General features: G+C 26.1%; 1 protein-coding gene across 3 annotated transcripts; it reads left to right on the top strand.

The window, feature by feature from the left end:
- Positions 1-5139: 5139 nt before the first annotated feature.
- On the top strand, positions 5140-18263 carry LOC100215766 (aminoacyl tRNA synthase complex-interacting multifunctional protein 2). Of its 3 annotated transcripts, none has more exons than XM_065803076.1 (5): positions 5140-5534; positions 7613-7786; positions 13313-13574; positions 13946-14112; positions 17935-18263. In XM_065803076.1, the coding sequence occupies exons 1-5, from the start codon at positions 5406-5408 to the stop codon at positions 18181-18183; spliced, it is 981 nt and encodes a 326-aa protein (XP_065659148.1). In that variant the 5' UTR covers positions 5140-5405; the 3' UTR covers positions 18184-18263. The 3 variants fall into 3 exon arrangements, with proteins under 3 accessions (XP_065659148.1, XP_065659150.1, XP_065659149.1); XM_065803078.1 differs by having other exon boundaries at positions 5168-5188; XM_065803077.1 differs by having other exon boundaries at positions 5271-5534; positions 13316-13574.
- Positions 18264-18795: the final 532 nt, after the last annotated feature.

The raw sequence follows: 18795 nt of genomic DNA, 5'->3' as shown, positions 1-18795 counted from the left end.
TCAACAAACTGATGTTCCGACATTTAAGCTTGTGCAGATACCAAATGAGCTGGTTGTGCAGCAAGTTATTTATAATCATATGGACTATGTAGCTTGCATGTATGACAGCTTTTGGTGGATTGGAATTATAAACAAAAAAGATAAAGGAGAAGGAGATTATAAAATTCAATTTATGCACCCACATGGTCCCAGTCCAAGTTTTTCTTGGCCTGCACGAGAAGATATGTGTTGGGTCCCATCAAATCATATTTTATGTACCATTGATCCGCCATCTACAACAAATGGTCGTGTATACAAAATTTCAGAAATTGAGTTGGCAAAAATTATTGAACAAAATAATCAAGATTTTTAGAAAAAGTTTCTATTGCGTCATTATTTTCATACTTGTATATAATTTTTTTAAATATAGTTACAATATAACTGTATGTGTAATTAGCACAATTTGGCCTCACAAATAAAAATCTCTTGGTAACTTGTCTTTATATATTTTCATTAAAACATTTTTGGAAAGATTTGTTAATATGCCTAATTGCGACCCCCAACCTAGCTGGCATCCAAAAGCTTGATGGAAAAATTTTAAGAAAGCAATCCTTATTTTATTGGTATAACAAAATTAGCAAAATATATATATATTTTTCGTGGTAGGGCGGGTGAGGGGGAAGCCTACCCCACTAAATATTTATAAATACCTAAAAATTTATCATTGCTCTCAAAATGACTTTAAAAATAACTTTTTACAAAATTAGGAAAATTTTCGTTTTTTTTTGGGAGGGGGGGGGGCCTACCCCAGGTACAAAAAATTTAGAATTTATATTTATATACATCTATTATTGCCTTCAAAATGACTTTGAAAATGACTTTTTACAACCAGAAATTAAGATATAGCTAATTTTTTCATTAATAAGTTAGCAATAAATTTTATGCTGACTCAGCGTTTATATAAGCTTTACTTGAAAGGCTGAATTTAGAAAAGTCAAAAAATGCAATAATATATTTTTAATTAATAGTGAAGTTTGATACCTATATTGTAAGTTATAGTAATGCCTAAAAAAAAATTATCAAGGTGACATCACAAATTTGACCGTCAAAATACCCCAAAATAAATGCCATTATTATTCAATTTACATGTACTTAACGTGGTCTAAAATTTTTTTTAATTTAATATTTGTATCCGCCATATGGAAGATTGTCTATGTACCAAATTTCAGAATGATACCTTATTTCGTCCATTAATTATTGCTATTTAATGACAAAAATACATTTTGCAAAAAATGCTGAGTCAGCATAAATAAGAAAATTGAAACCTGAATATCTCAAGAACCGTAAGGGGTTGGAGGTTCCAAATTTCAAATTTTCTTAATTTTCATAAACCATATAACATATAAAAAAATTAGCAAAATCCCAAACATAGGGTGACATTTTTTGATTTTTTTGGATGATTTGACATGGAATTACCCGAAAAAGAAAAAAAAAAAAAAAAATTGTTATAGAGAATTAAGCAGGACAATTGCATAGAAAATAGTTTGATTATTTATTACATGTTATATGGTTTAGTAGTGCCACAAATTTTAGAGCCATATGACTTTACAGGATGATGAAAATGAGGGTACTTGATTGTGACTAAATGAACATTTTTATATTTTTATGTTTTATTTTTAGTTTTATGTTTTTATTTCTATTTTATTTTTATTTTATGAGTTTTATATTTTTATTTCTATTTTATGGGTTTTATATTTTTATTTCTATTTTTGGTTTTATATTTTTATTCTTATTTTTATTTTTATTTGTGAGTTATTTTTATTTATTTCTATGTTACTTTTATTATATTAAAAACTTAGTTATAGAGAATAACTAGGGGGTGATTGCATAACTGATAGTTCATTGATAATTTTTACTGAAGATAAATTTTTTTACATGGGTTATAAAGGCATTTCTATTTGATATTTTGGAGAATTAAAATAGCTAGTGAAGCAGCTAGGCGTATTATGGTGGACAATGTCCCATACAAGAACACAGTTTGATAAGTAGATAAGTTCGTCAAGCTTTAAAATTTTAGAAAGATTATAAAGTATGTCAGAACAAAAACTGTCAGGTTGAAAGTGAATTATTCTTAAAGATTTATTCTGGAGATTTGTAAGGTTTTTTTTATAAATGGATGGACTTTGCCCCCATATCTGCCAACCATAGCGTAGGTGGGAGTTAAAAATAGCATGCCAAATATTCACAAGGGTTTCATAATTCACAAAATGCCTTATTTTGGTAAGCATTCCATTTGCTCGACTTAATTTGTTTGATATGGACTTAATTTGTTGAATGAACAAAAGATTTTCATCTAATAATATGCCCAGATATTTTATTTTATCTACAATATTTAGTTTTTGACTAACAGTGTTAATATTACAATATTAACAGTGTTAATATTACAATATTAACAGTGTTAATATTACAATATTAACAATGTTATTATTACAATATTAACAGTGTTAATATGAAAATATTAACAGTGTTAATATGAAAATATTAACAGTGTTAATATGAAAATATTAACAGTGTTAATATGAAAATATTAACAGTGTTAATATGAAAATATTGGTTTCTTCACCTGGATATGTAGATATAAAATTTACCATGTAGTTATTAGGAGTATAAGTTAATAGGAATAGAAACATGGCAAAAACATGATATTTAAAATAATGTAACAGAAATTACTGGTATTAATGTTGGTTGGACATAAACATTTAAAGAGATACAGTTAGGTAAAAAAAAATTAATTTATATTAATTTTCAGGAACATTTTCTATATTTTCGAGGACAATAATTTTCTAGGACGAGTCATTTTATTCTATAATTATAGCAGAAATAATAATGGTAAAAAGAATAAAATTATAAGTTTAGAAATTCCAGGGATATTGAGCAGTTTAGAAAATTGATTTTAAATATCATGAAAAAGTTTCGCATTTCTTTTATAATCAACATTCTTGTATATTTTGTAACTTTTGTTAGTTAACTACATTTTCAGGCATATATTGTTTTATTTTTTTAAATTTATAACGCTTGTTTTTTTTATTTTACAGGGAAAAATAGTGGCTCAGCCATATTAATGAGATTCTTGATTTGTATATTAATCGAACAAACGTATCGCAAGTGTATGGCAATGTTTAGCAAGTTTATATATTGTGATATAAGAAAGCTTAGCCATTTCTACAAATATAAAAAGAGCTACAAACTGTTTGTACTTTTGAAAATCTTTTTCTATTCTCAATGAGGGATTGCTGAAGTTTATTTTTTCCGAATAGCTTATGTATTATATTCTGCGGCATAATGAATCAGCTATTGAAAATTGTTTACATTGTTTGGTGGCAGTTGAGTCGTTCTACCTTTTAAGTTGCCAATTAGATCAGCGCTGAAGCAGAGCCAATTTCAACCATGATGATAAGCATCAATCATAAGTTTTAAAGAATTTTTTATCAGCAAAAATATGCAACTGGGTTTTCAAGAAATAATTTAAAATTAGTCAATAATATTATTAGTTTGATACAACAAAGGTACAACCAACTTAAACAACAGAAGATATAAAGATCATTTTTTTTTTCAATCACAAAAACTGTACCACTGATGGTACTGTTACATTTCTTAATGCAGCTTCAATAATTGATACTTCCAAAGAGGCACTAATTAAAAAAATATACAAAGTTTAGATTATTTTAAAATGTTTGACATTTACCATTACCATAGAAATAAAGTAATCAAAATATTTTATTAAAATGTTTTTTTTTTTTGGGGTTAAAGCTGAAGCCAAATAACTAAAGCTATATACAAATTTAAGTACTTTTATGTATGCTTACAAACAGATGTTAAGTTTTTATCTTTAATTACATGAAATCGTTAAAGCATCTTTGACAATGTAAATAGTTTTGTGAAGTTTACTATTACTTATGACTGACATTGTAAATGTTGTATTTAAGAATTATGGATTTAATTATGTAAAATATGTGTTGTATTATGAAAAAAATATTTAAAAAACATGTTTAAAAATTTTTTAATGTTGTAAAAGTATTTTTTTTGTTTTTGTTGGCCCTTTCGCCATTCTCAGAAAGCTTTATGTGAACCTTTATTCTTTATTGTTTTATCGATCTGTAATTAAGAAGCCCTTCTTGACTAAACTACTGTTGGTAAAGTTTGCTTTTAAATCATGCCAAAGTCTTAGTTACAATATAGTTTAAAGTTATCTTATTTATCAATAATTTAGGTTCATTAATAAGATAAATTAACATAAACAAAATTGACAGTTTATTGGCTAAACGTTTATCGTCATTGGGATCCGAAAACCATTTTTGGATCCGAAAAATTTTAATTTTAATATACAACATTTCCCTCGCAATCATATATAAAATATTAAAATAACTAACCAATATTAAGTGAATAACCGTTTTGTTGATAATGCTGTTTTTAGTGATATCGGCACAATTAAATGCTCTATCCCAATTATGCATGAAAATAACCTGGTTGAAACATTTTCTGAAGTATCATAGTTGATAGAGATTGTTTTGGTCACGCCTGTGTCTACAGCTGATGCTGAACGGTGTTTTATTCTTTTAAGAGTTAAGAGACTTGAACTATTAGGGCAGTTTTCAGTCGGTTTTTGCTGGTTTTTACGTAGATTTAAAAGATGCAATGTTATTAAATACTTTATTTTGAAAGTATGCTAACCCTTAACTCTCTCAACTAATCAAAAAGCGCTAGCGTCCTAACAAACACCAAAGCATCAATTACGCTGACAGCAAGTCGTTGCGATATTGTTCGGTTAATATTCCCTGGCCCCACCAAAGCGTATTGTCACCGGCCGCCACTGTATATATATATATATATATATATATATATATATATATATATATATATATATATATATATATATATATATATATATATATATATATATATATATATATATATATATATATATATATATATTAAAAGATAAATAGATCTATCAAAAATCTATTTATAATCTATTTTTTTCATAATAACCATTATAATTAATAAATTGACGTTTTAAAAAACATCGGTAGTAGCCGGGTTCACAATGTCCACCGTTACACAGGCAACAATAATTGCACCGGCCCTGACCGTACTCTCCTTAATATCATAATAGAAAAAATGAAAGGATAATGAAACAATAGAAATGCTTGTTAGATATAGATATTTATTATTTTTCAATAGAAATGCTTGTAATATAGATTATTTATTATTTTTCAAGGAAGATGGGGGGTAAGGAATGATTATTTTAAAAACAAAATGTCAGATTAGAAATAAAAAAAGATAAAATTTCGCAGTCATTCCCGTAAACTTTCTCTTTAAAAACCAAGTTCGCTCTATTTATCAGTGGATGAAAATTGCTGATTAAAATGGCACACGTGCCAACTAAACATTGCGATGAAATGTACAAATGTGGGTCAGTCAACGGAAATGAGGTGTTTGTCGATCTTCCTTCATCAATGTATAAAGCTCCGATTATTTACAGCAATTTAGATACAGTATGTGAATTTTTTTTCTGACTGCTTAAAAATCTCTAAAGTCTTTAATTATTCTAAAAACAAAAAACAAATTATATTTATGTTTCATTTTATTTAAGTTGAATAAAATGAAACATTTACTAATTAAATTTATGTTCCGTTGAGCTTGTGTGTCTTATAAATCTAGTTATAATTGTTGTTGTTGTTGTTGTTGTTGTTGTTGTTGTTGTTGTTGTTGTTATTGTCGTTTTTATTAATATTGTTTTTATTTTAATTGTAATTTTTGCTACAATTGTTTTACAACTATCTCTCAACCCTTAAATTTCAAAACACAAACCTTGAAGAACAAGGCAGCTGCACGGAGAAACAAGTTGAGCGTGTTTCTACCTGGGGTATGGTGAGTTTAGAGTTTAAGATTTCTCGCTTCTGAAACAAGTGCTCTACAACTGCACCGCTACTGCATTTAGGTTTGTTAAAATGCTTGTCACCACAAGAATATAGCTTTCTGCTAACTTTGAATTTTAAAAGGCCAACCTTAAATTCAGAGGTTTTTCACATGAAAGGAAATTATAAAAAAAAAGGCACACACAACTATTTTACTTTTATTTTTGTGGTGATCATTTTTTTAAGTCTAACCTACCTAATGTTTAGGCATTAAATTTACTGTCAAATTTAATGCCTAAACATTAAATTTGACACTAAATTTTTTATATTTTAAGGCCAATTTACACAAAAGCCTTTTTTAAATTTCTTTGTTAGTAACAAGAAAAAATTAATAAAGTGGGACCATTTATATATATATAAGTGGTTGCATGCCTTATATGACCACACATACATTTTTTTTACAACTTGACCACAATTTTTCAAAGTAAGCGTTGTCAAAACAAAATATTAAATACAAAACAATATGAGAGAGGTCTCACTCCCACAACGGGACAATTTTTTTTTTTAATCTATTTAATCATAAAATTAAAAAAATTACACATTTATTTATAATTTTTTTTTTTTGATTGGTTTTTTAAACAATCACACAATAAGATTTGGTTTTCCCCTTTTATAAAAAAATGTTCACGCTACATTAAACAATTGAGTTCAACTGGAGACTTTTGACAAAATAAAAGTTGTAATTAAATGAAGATTACGGCTTTTCTACTTTGTTTTATTTTTGTTTCCATTTAAATAATTTGTTTTTATTTACCGTGAAATCAAGTATATTTTTTCTATTTCTTTTGGTTCGTTTTTTAAAAGATTTTTTACAAAGGCATTATTAGTATATAAAAATTATTGCAAAAGGGGAAACCCAAACATAACGTTTATAACTCGAGTTTAATTTATTTGAAAAAACTTTTCCATATTGGCGTCATTTATTAACTACAAAAGACTATTAATCAATAATTAAAAAAAAAAAGAATCAAAGAGTAGGATCTTACTTTTGAGAAAAAAATGGTCTAAAAAATAATAAAGTTTTTTCCTAATATCTCAAATAATTTGTTCTGGAAAGTTTAATCAACATCTAAGGAATAACTATCAGTTATTTGTGTGAAAATGTGTATGAAAAAGCATGGAAATGATATAAATGCCTGACAAACAAATATTTCTAGAAAAATCAATATGTATTTATACTTTCACAGGCATCAAAAGTAGATATTATTTATGTAGTAGAGGATGCTTAAATTACAGAACCAAAACAAAAAAATGTGTCGATAGTGTGTATATATGTACGAAGACATGTATCTAGTTAAAGTGGGAAGTGGTGAGTACACGGTACCAATTTAGCAATAGAATGCTTGCTTTGTAAGCAAAATGTTCTGAGTTTGATCCCCACCAAATCTGCTAGTACCATGCTTAATGTGTTTCACCACACAATCACAATAAATAAATTGTTTGATTCGTTTGTTTTTCAGTTTTATACTTTCTAAAACTAATTTTTGATTTTTTCATTTATTTTTTCAATTTTATATTTACCTCAATTAAAAAAATTTTTTTTTTAGAATGATTTAATTTAAGTAACAAAAAAAATTTTTTTTTTTTTTAAAGGTAGCAAATATGATTTTTTTAGATTTTTTAATATATAGGCAATTTTTTTATTATTAATATAGACTTTAGCCATGCAACCAGAATTAAAGGAACTTGAAATTCGACAACTAAATACATTAAATGACCTTGAACAACTATCAGTTGAGATAAAGCAGATTGCAAAGATGTTAAATCATAATTTTGATGAAACTTTAGAAAAAGCTTCACAGTGTAAAGAAGTAAAAGAAACGAAGAAGGTTTGATATTTTTACTGTAATGTATTAAACTAATTTCATTTTTGCAAGTGTGTCCTTTGATAACATAAGTTTTTAATTAGAAATTTATTTTCATGGTGGCACTTTAACCCATATCAATCCAGCGTTCCCAAATGAAAACATTTATTTATATCCTCCAAAGACATTATCAATACTCTTGTTTAGCAAAAATATAACTTAGACTTGATAGAAATTATCTTTCTATCAAGTGTAAGCTGCAAAATTTATCACTAGGTGTTAATTTACCAAGCAAACTCATTCAAACCTGATGGTAAACCTTACAACTTATGCTTGATGGGAAAATACCACATTATTATACTACCATTAAAATGTTAAGTGAAACAAGCTTATGTCAAAGTTCTGCCTTGTAAATAGATTAGTAATTGTAAACAAAATTGAATAATATGATTAGAAATCTAATTATATATTTTTAAATAGTTATTTTTGTCTTTAAGTTTTTTATTGTCATTGTTATAACATCTGATGATCAATATCACGTAAAACTTTAGGTTATTTTATTGAATATTTCTCGTTATTTAGTTTTCACTATAATATTTGCTCTATCGATTATATAACACACTGTATTAGGCGCTTCTAATGGAAAAATTAACTTAATTTCTACATATATATCTATCTATTTATCCATCTATATATATATATATATATATATATATATATATATATATATATATATATATATATATATATATATATATATGTATGTATGTATATTATGTATATATTAGGGTGTCCAAAAAAGCAACATTTTTGAAAATAATCTGCTCCCAACCCCTAAATATGTTCTATCTAATACAAAACGCTAGGTTTAAAATTTTTTTGAATAAAAAATATTTTAAGGGGATCTCAAGACCTCTCAAGACAAGAATTTTTAATGGGTCCCTAATATTTTCAAAAATATCTGATGATCAATATCACGTAAAACTTTAGGTTATTTTATTGAATATTTCTCGTTATTTAGTTTTCACTATAATATTTGCTCTATCGATTATATAACACACTGTATTAGGCGCTTCTAATGGAAAAATTAACTTAATTTCTACATATATATCTATCTATTTATCTATCTATCTATCTATATATATATATATATATATATATATATATATATATATATATATATATATATATATATATATATATATATATATATATATATATATATATATATATATATATATATATATATGTATGTATATTATGTATATATTAGGGTGTCCAAAAAAGCAACATTTTTGAAAATAATCTGCTCCCACCCCCTAAATATGTTCTATCTAATACAAAACGCTAGGTTTAAAATTTTTTTGAATAAAAAATATTTTAAGGGGATCTCAAGACCTCTCAAGACAAGAATTTTTAATGGGTCCCTAATATTTTCAAAAATATCTGATGATCAATATCACGTAAAACTTTAGGTTATTTTATTGAATATTTCTCGTTATTTAGTTTTCACTATAATATTTGCTCTATCGATTATATAACACACTGTATTAGGCGCTTCTAATGGAAAAATTAACTTAATTTCTACATATATATCTATCTATTTATCTATCTATCTATCTATATATATATATATATATATATATATATATATATATATATATATATATATATATATATATATATATATATATATATATATATATATATATATATATATATGTATGTATATTATGTATATATTAGGGTGTCCAAAAAAGCAACATTTTTGAAAATAATCTGCTCCCACCCCCTAAATATGTTCTATCTAATACAAAACGCTAGGTTTAAAATTTTTTTGAATAAAAAATATTTTAAGGGGATCTCAAGACCTCTCAAGACAAGAATTTTTAATGGGTCCCTAATATTTTCAAAAAAAAAGTTTTTCAAAAATATGTCAACCTGGTACTCAAATGAAGCAAAATTATATAAAAAATTTCAAAAATAATATTCATTTTGAAAAAAAAATTGTTATTTTTGGTTTTTATTACATAATTAATTATGTTTTTTAACAAAAAATGAAAAATGCATTTTGTATGTTTTTTTATGATAATTTTGATAAGTTAAGATTTTTTCAAAATAAATATTATTTTTGAAATTTTTATATAATTTCGCTTCATTTGAGTACCAGATATTTCTTATCTTATCTTAAATAATAGTAAAATAAATGGTTTCATATAAAATAAATGAGTCCAAATACAAAGAAAACTTTTTGATTTTGATTTAGTTTATAAAGTTTTTCATGACCATTGTTATTGTCCTTTTTTTTCTATATATGTGTATTTTAATCATTCTTTTTTTAAGTTTTATTTTCTTGTTTCTAACAACCAGTACAATAAACTAATTTTAAGCAGATTTTAAAATTTGCTTTTTTATATTAAATTTTTTTTTGATAAAATTTAAAATTTTATCAAAAAAAGATTTTATCCAATATTTTAAACTCTAATATACAGCATTAAAAACAATATTACTACACATCTGTCATTTTCCAATTTCCAATGTTATCAATTTCATCCTTGAATTCAGGTTTCCTTAGCATTTGTTTATTGTGATTTTAATTAATAGCTTTTGAAGTATTTATTTAAACAATTAGACTTTAGCAATCTATTAGGAGGTAACTTATTATTTTTTTTTTTTTAGGAGGTAAAGACAATAATCTTGATTTTTTTATGCAAATTATTAACTTTTTAAGAATTAATTTCAGTAAAATATTGCAAATAAAAAAAAAATCTCCTAAACTAAAAAATTGTTATTGTATAAAGATTTGTATAATAAAAAACCCACCTGATGTAACCAAATGAAACTACCTTTGTAACTTTAACATTTACAATGCAATCTAATTTTATTTTTATAAAATTGTTAATACATAAAATTCTAAGTAGCGAGTGCATAAAACAATTAAAACTCTGAGTAATAGTTTTGTATTTAAAGTATTTCACAATGAAACAAATTTTATTTTTTTGTCAAGGACTGAGGAATTTTCTAAATATAGAGTGACAGAAAATTTGAGTTATGCTATAAAAAGTTTGCTTTTGTGACCTAAACTCAAATATTTTAAATTTTATTATATGATACATATCAGTGCCTGTTTGAAGTATATATTTATCTATTACATTTATATGTATCACTTTGTTTATATATTATCTGGCTTGGTCGAGATGCTGGAGCGATCACTCTCGATTACTGAGCATGGAAATAATATTTAGTTGCGAAAAACTGGCCAGATTTTTTAGTCATTTTGGAACATTTAAGTTTATGTATGTTTCTGTGTTTGTCCGCAAAACAATAATGAATTTAATTCTTTTATGTGAATTTAAAAATTTTTTGTTTTACGGACATACATGGAAACAAACATAAGCTTGAATGTTCTCAAAATATCTTGGTGCTGAAGAATAAAAAGAATATTAGCGAACACTAAAAACCCACCAAATCTATGAACAAACTAATTCTATTGGTTCAAAAAGAAGCTGACTAAGCGAAATAAAGTTCTAGAGTATTCTGTTGAAATGTTTTAAAAATTGTATTATTCAAGATTTGTTAAGTTTTGAGATTTTTAGCATAAATTGTTTTAAGAATATTTTATCAAACTATTGCTCATTCTCGGAGCCACATCTGCAAAGCCGTGAATCTTTTAAACTTTTATTTGTTTACAAAAATAAATGTTTTAAATATATATATTTTAAGTTGTCAAAGTTTTGAAAGTTTATTATATATTAAAGATTTTATTAGTATATTCATGTTTTTTATTTAAAAAGTATGTATTTTTATGTAAATGTAATTTTGTCTATCTTTTTTATTCTAATATTATTTTTTAAAGCAATTTAAAAAAAAATTATTAATAATCATTGAAGTTTATAAAACTAATTATGAAATAAACTTGCAAGAAGTTTCTGGTTACTAAACACAAACATGCATACAAAGTAACTTGCGGGTGAAAAAGCACAGCACCTAAGGTTACTTGATATCAACAAAAAAATTATTTCTCTAAACTAAAAAAAAATTTTTAGTGAAAAAAAAACTTTTCTTACCTATTGTTACCTCCCCATGGCTAGGGGACCAATACAATCAAGAAAGCATTAGATATCCTTTTTTTTAAATTGTCACAACCCTGAAATTCAAACCTTTATGCTATACAGTAAAACAAGTTTAACGCAGTACTACTAGAAATGTGTTGAGGATTGAAATTTGAATTTCAAAGCTTACGATGAGATGCTGTACCATAACACTGCTATCGCATTATAATAAAATATTAGTAAATTGTAAATAATTAACTGAACACACTTAGAAACTTATTAAACTTTAAAATGTTAAATATATATACAAATTGTTTTAAATATATTTTTACATATAACTGTTAAAAATATGCAGTATAATATTTTTTTAAATATTGTCAAATACTATTTTGAAAAAAGTTTAAATTGAAAATGTAGGTTGTTGTGGTGCAATTATGTATTTTATGTTTCTAACACTGCACATGATAGCGTAAAAACATGTTTGCTTTTACAGGCTTGGCCAGGAAGGCGTGCGATTTCACGTCATATGACCATGCAAATACTATTTGATTTTACTTAACTTGACCACGGCTGTTAATATGTTCTGAAAATTTGTATGCGTTTTAAAAACATGCTAAAAAAATTATCTTAACTATAAAGAAACTTAAAAAAAAACTTTTCGTTAAAGAAACAAATAAATCTTCGTAAAAAAATAGAGAAAAACAAAATAAAAATAACTTTACTAAAACTAAAATAGCAAAAATCAAGTTAAAACTTAACTAAAATAAACAATAAACTATAATGATAAAATTATCTAAATTACATTTAGAATAAGTAACTTTGAATCATTTATCTTTACAAATATTTTTTTAATATAATATTATTCAAAACCCTTTTTAAAGTTTGTCTTTTTTTTCTTCTCAACAAAAACTAATGATTCTAATATAAAGTTTATTAAAGAGACCTTTGTTTGTTTAAAGACCTTAGCTGTTTAAAGTCGTCGCTTATAAAGCTTAAAGTTTATAAAAAATAAAAAATTTTATAAAGATTTTTTTTTTTTTTAATTTTTTACTTTTTTTATTTTTACTTATAAAAAACTCTTATATAATTAAATATAAATAAAAAATTATACAACTTTCAATGATACTTTAATTAAAATCATTTGCTACTTTATTTCAAAGCGTTTTGCTTATATAAAAATGATAAACATGTCGAAGTTATTTATTTTCAACTTAATTAAAAACCAATTATTTCAGCGCATTTGTTAAAAACTATAGTTAAATCAACAATACAAAATATTATTTGCATGATCATATAAAGACTTGAAATCCCACGCCTTCCTGGCCAAGCCTGCTTTTATATGCATATGTGTGTATATATGTATATATATATATATATATATATATATATATATATATATATATATATATATATATATATATATATATATATATATATATATATATATATATATATATGTATATGTATGTTTAAGCAAGCAGCTTTTTTCTTTTTTTAGCAGATAGTTGCACCTGTGTTATTACCTAATCTTCCCCCTGGAAAGTTGGATTTTGTCATTTCGGTATCGTCTCAACAACCTTCTATAACACCATTGCTTATAGCTGAGTTGCTTAAACATGCTGGTGTTAAAGTTGCAATCACATATCATATACATTCATCATGCCATAAAAATGTTTCAGATGAAGTTCTTGATATTGTTAAAAGTGGAAATTTGAGTCGAACTGATGCTGATGTGGTGCTTACATTTATCTGGAAAAAAGGTAAATAAGTATTTTTATGTGTGTATATTTTAAACAATGAACAAGAGAAATGTTTTATAACTGCAGTTAAAATTGAGATTTCTTGCAAGCAAAATTAGTTTTATTGAATTACACATAATAAAACATTTTTTATATATAATATTTAGTATTTTTTATAAACTTTTATATAATATAAAATGAAATTACGAAATCGCATACTTAAATATACTTAAAGAGAAATCGAAAAAGTTTTTAACTACATTGATGGTTAAGTGTAAGCATCTACACGTGCAAAATATAAATTACAGAAGAAAAAAATTTTTTTTTAGAGATTTAGGCTTACATTAAAAAAAAAGAAAACATTTCAATTTTTCAAGATATTTTTTTTGTAGACAACTTTTTGCCTTCTCTGATGTTCTCTCCATTACATCAAACTCGTATATATGGTGATGCTGCTATTGCGCGTTATTTATGTCGTACACTTGCTCCAACCCTATTTGATGAAAGTGATGTCACTCAAGCTGTTAGTATAGAGAAATGGCTTGATAGTGCAAATCAGGTATTATTTTTTTTTAAATATTAAAATATTATAATATAAGGAGTCATATTTTACTGTGGTTTTTTCAATTCTAACATTAATTTGTTTTATTTCAATGAACTTTAAATAAAAGAATAATAATATCCTCTACATTAAAATTCAAAACATTTTGCAACTATAAATATGCTTCTGGGATGGATCCATAAATTTTATTATTTTAGAGCATCAAATGTTATTAGTTCAAATTAATGTCCTCTTTGCATATTTTTCTAAAAATTGTTAGAAATATCTTTTATAACAAATAGACATTTCTTTTAAGTTATGTTACTACAGTAGCATATAAAAAGTCTTTAATATCTGAGGTATATGTTGTTTGTTGTTGTTTTTAACATTTGGTTGGTCACCCTACTGGTATATTAGAAAATACTTTTCTGTTTTTATGGAAAATTAGTTTGTCTTCAGTTTGGCTGTTTAACTAATCTACTTATGTAAATTTGTTTTACAGAAGTTCTAGATTCTTATCCAGTAGTAGATCCAGGGTGATGCTCTAGTATCAGTCTTTTTGTATCACTAAATTTAAGTGTTATCTTTACAAATGTTTTTTTAATATAATATTATTCAAATCCTTTTTTAACCTAAAGCTGAACTTTTTCTCAAGTTGTATAAGAAGGATATTATTTGCTCTCTTGTGCAGAGATTTTCTTGTGCTCTCTTGTGCAGATATTTTCCTTCAACATAAAACACAATATTAATTTTCAAAATCTCTGCACACAAGAGCCAATGATATCCTACTTCTAGTTTAAATTCAAATTTAACATGACATACTTTATGGATGTCCCCACTGTTTTGGAGCAACTGATGCAATTGTTTTCTAGTATCTACAATCTTGATTGGTTAAAAAGCTATTTTATAATGGTTTTAACCAATCACCTTTATTTATTTTTAGAAAAATTTAGGATGATTTGTACAGACGATTGGCTAAAAACATTTTTTAACCAATTAGCATAAAGTGACTACATTCCAGCTGCATCTTTACAAATTTGTTTCTGAAAACATATCAACAAAAAGGTCTATATGAAAATTTTAATGGAATATTTTTTGCATAGATTACATAAAGGAAATTTAAAAACAGGAGCTAATAGTGTTGAAACTGTAAAATTAATTGCATGCCAACTTAACTGTAAAACTGTCTTGAAATTTTTTAGTAAATGCAGCTTTATTATTTGTAGCTTTTAGTTTTTCCATCTGACAAATATTCAATTCATGTTTAATAAATTCGACCCTTTTAGTTGGCAGAACTGAAAACATGCTATTGCATGTCAATGAGGCTTTCTTAGTTTATTTTCTTAGTTTCCCTTGCTGTTATGTATTTCTACTACAATTATAGGTTCACCTAAATAGTCATGATCAGGCTATAGCAGATCTTTGGATTGGTAATTACATTAAAAGCTGTTAGATTAATACGCATTGTCCTGATTTGATATCTGGTAAAAATATTTTTGTGTTGTCTGTTATTTGATTTATCTGCTCGATTGTTGTTTTATTATCAATTGTTTTAATTTAATCAAAGAGGTCTGGATTAGTTACTAACCTGTCTTACACATAGTTTGGCAAGTAAGCTTCAGATGGAATAATAGAAGGATTATATGGAAAGATTCCACATGATTTAAACCCAATTCAATATTGGCCTTTGTCATATCTTTATTCAAGGATTTGCTTAAAAGTCTTATAAAATTGGCCATGTTTATAAACCAAGAGTGATTAGACATTATATCCCAGGCTGCTTTATTGTAAGAAACCTTGAACGATTTAAAAACAGCTCGATTGCAAGGTTTAAGTCAATTGCTTGTATGAGCAGGTAATTCGACAATTTCAATTCGGTTTTGTATGTATGACCATATCTATTAACTCTACAAAATTGTGAAAGTCATAGCCATGGCCAATCATGGCCATCCAAAATTAAAACTTGAAGACATTGTGGTCCAATGTTTTTTAAAAACATATGCTCAAACCATAGTATTGCAATCTATTGTCCATCCAGATTACTTGGACAATTAAATTTGTTCATTTTTAAGTCATTAAGACTATTGATTAAAACATTAAGAAATTTTTTTGTAATTAATCAAAACTGTTGATAGTAAGGAACAATTCCATTAGTTGCTCCAAAATATAAAAGTATTTTGGTATTAAGACAACAGTTGTCATCATTTTAGTATTTACTAAATAGCTCAATAACAACAAAAGATGGTGTTGCAGGTCAACAAGTTATTCTGATGCAAGAAAATTTTGTATTTATAATTATAGTTTTATATATATTATTTGCCAAGTTTAAAAATCATGATAATATAACACAAAGTCATGACAATGAAAATTTTCCATAACCGTTTACTGTGGTTTACTCAAAAAGTCATCTATGGACAGTGATGGACTGAACCATTGGAAAGTAGTTTGGTAAAATACATATGTTTTTGAAGTTGAAAGTTGGTGCTGTCAATTATTAATTATTTAGTGGATCATTTTGATGATTCTTGTCAAAAGATATTTAACATAAAAAAATACCATTGGGTGGACTTAATCACGCAACAAATGTGCAACGCACTAGCATACAAGCTATACAAATGTTTTAAATTGCAAAAAATTTATATTAATAATAAAAAAAATATGAATCAATGATGAAGCTTTTTGTTACACATACCCGCTATGCAGGTATCCGTAAAATGCCATGTATCGGAAATATATTTTAAAAATACCATGTAAAATTTCTGTTAACCCCCGGTTTTTTAGGCCTTAGTACTTAGTCTAATAAAAACTAGAATAATAATCTGATCATCCAGTAAAAACCGCATAAAAAAATCTTGTTTTAATTTGCAGATAATCTTCACGCGAAAAGATTTTTCAAATATAGAAAAAATGTTACACTTTATACTTAAAGACCAAGATAGCAATCAAGATATAGACATTGGAGTAATTATGATGATGATAATTTTGATAGAATTTGAAATCGAAAGCATCTGCTAGTATTCAAAAAAAAATTAAGAAAATGGGTATTTCTATTTCTGCGCATGATTTTTTTTCTTTGTTTTTACAATTAGAAGCCTGGGACTTAAAGCAATATACATACTACTATAATTATCTTAAAGAAAAATTATATTAATAATGTTTTTATCATATTTTAGGATACCTGAATGTTTAAATATGTATATTTCAACTTTTTTTGTGTGTATTAATATTGCAATAGTTAGAAAAGTTTTTAAAAGAATTTTCTAAATGCTAAACTCTTGCTAGAAATATTTGATGAAAATTATGAAAATAATAGACAAAACATATACAAGTTTCCGTGTGCGATTTTTGGAAATGCCCAAATGCAATTAAAAATATTCATCAATTAGGAGCTGTTGTTCTTTTTTCTAATTCTGTTTTTGTCATCATTTAACGATACTGACAGTGAAAGTTTTTGTGTGTCATGTTCAAGTGACAGCTAAATTAAGACTTTTGTTACTCCTAATAAAAATTCCACGTACTAGAGGTGGAGGCACATGTTTGAGGTGCTACTGGTATTCAATGCAATAATTAAGTAATTTTTATTAAAAGCGTTGCGTTATTAAAAGCGATCCTAAACATGCTACTGATAAGTAGTTATTGCTGATGATGCTGTATGTATGTATGAATATGTAAAAAGGATGTTTAAGTATATAAATATATAGAAATATAAGGATGTATAAAAATAATTTAATTATATATTTTTAAAAATTTAAACATGACAAAATAAGTATATAAAAATTTTGCACCGTGATTTATGATTTGTCGAACGTAATATTTTTAACGTTTCTATTTTTTATTTAGATCTTTAATGGGAGTTCAAAAGAAAAAGATGCTTCTATGAAAAGTCTTAACGCCCATTTAGGCCAAAATCAATTAATTTGTAGCAACATTGTTTCTGTTGCCGATCTTGTCCTTCTTTCGTCAATCCTCGCAAATAAACTTCATTTTCAAACTTTGCCTAAGAATGTAAAACGATGGTTCTCATATTTATCAAGTTCTCTCGACTCGATAATTAATCAGTTTAATGTGCCGGCAGCATGGTTATCGTAGGCTATACGCATATTTATATAATTATTTTGATACAATATATAAAATTCATTTTAAATGATTTATACTAATGCGTAAATGAACTTGGTTTATTCATCGGTCGTAAATAGAGATGGTGTCTCGATAAAAATACTCATCTTGGGCAGATGTTAAATGCACCCAGCTACTGTCTTGTAGAAGGCCTCCTAGGCAAAGACTTAAGGGGTAAACAGATTCTATCTGTTGACCAGCCTCGCACCCCTTCTTCATCTATTAGGCCGGCGCAGATGTATTTTTAATACATTGTTTCCGGTTTAGGATGTTGAATGCTGGATCTTCTTGACTCAATGCATGGGTTTGCTTGTGTCACTGTTTTTATGACTAGGCAACTCATTCTATTATCTCCTTATGAGGGTACAGCTCTAAAACTCAGTTTTATGGTTCTGAGGCCGGCTGGTAGTCAGGTTTCCCGAACTCTGTGGTAGCTCTCAGAGAGGCTGATTCCATCAACAGCTGAAAAATATCAAAGTATTAACAGTGCCATGTTGCGCATGGATGGTGTCCCTGTTTGTACTTTTGGTGTGCATTGCGGAGGCCACATTTGGAGCCCTTTGTTACGGCTTAGGGTTTATTAGT

This window comes from Hydra vulgaris, chromosome 08, assembly GCF_038396675.1.
Source record: "Hydra vulgaris chromosome 08, alternate assembly HydraT2T_AEP".
In the NCBI taxonomy this organism is placed as follows: Eukaryota; Metazoa; Cnidaria; class Hydrozoa; order Anthoathecata; family Hydridae; genus Hydra; species Hydra vulgaris.
This window is presented reverse-complemented; position numbering and strand designations above follow the sequence as displayed.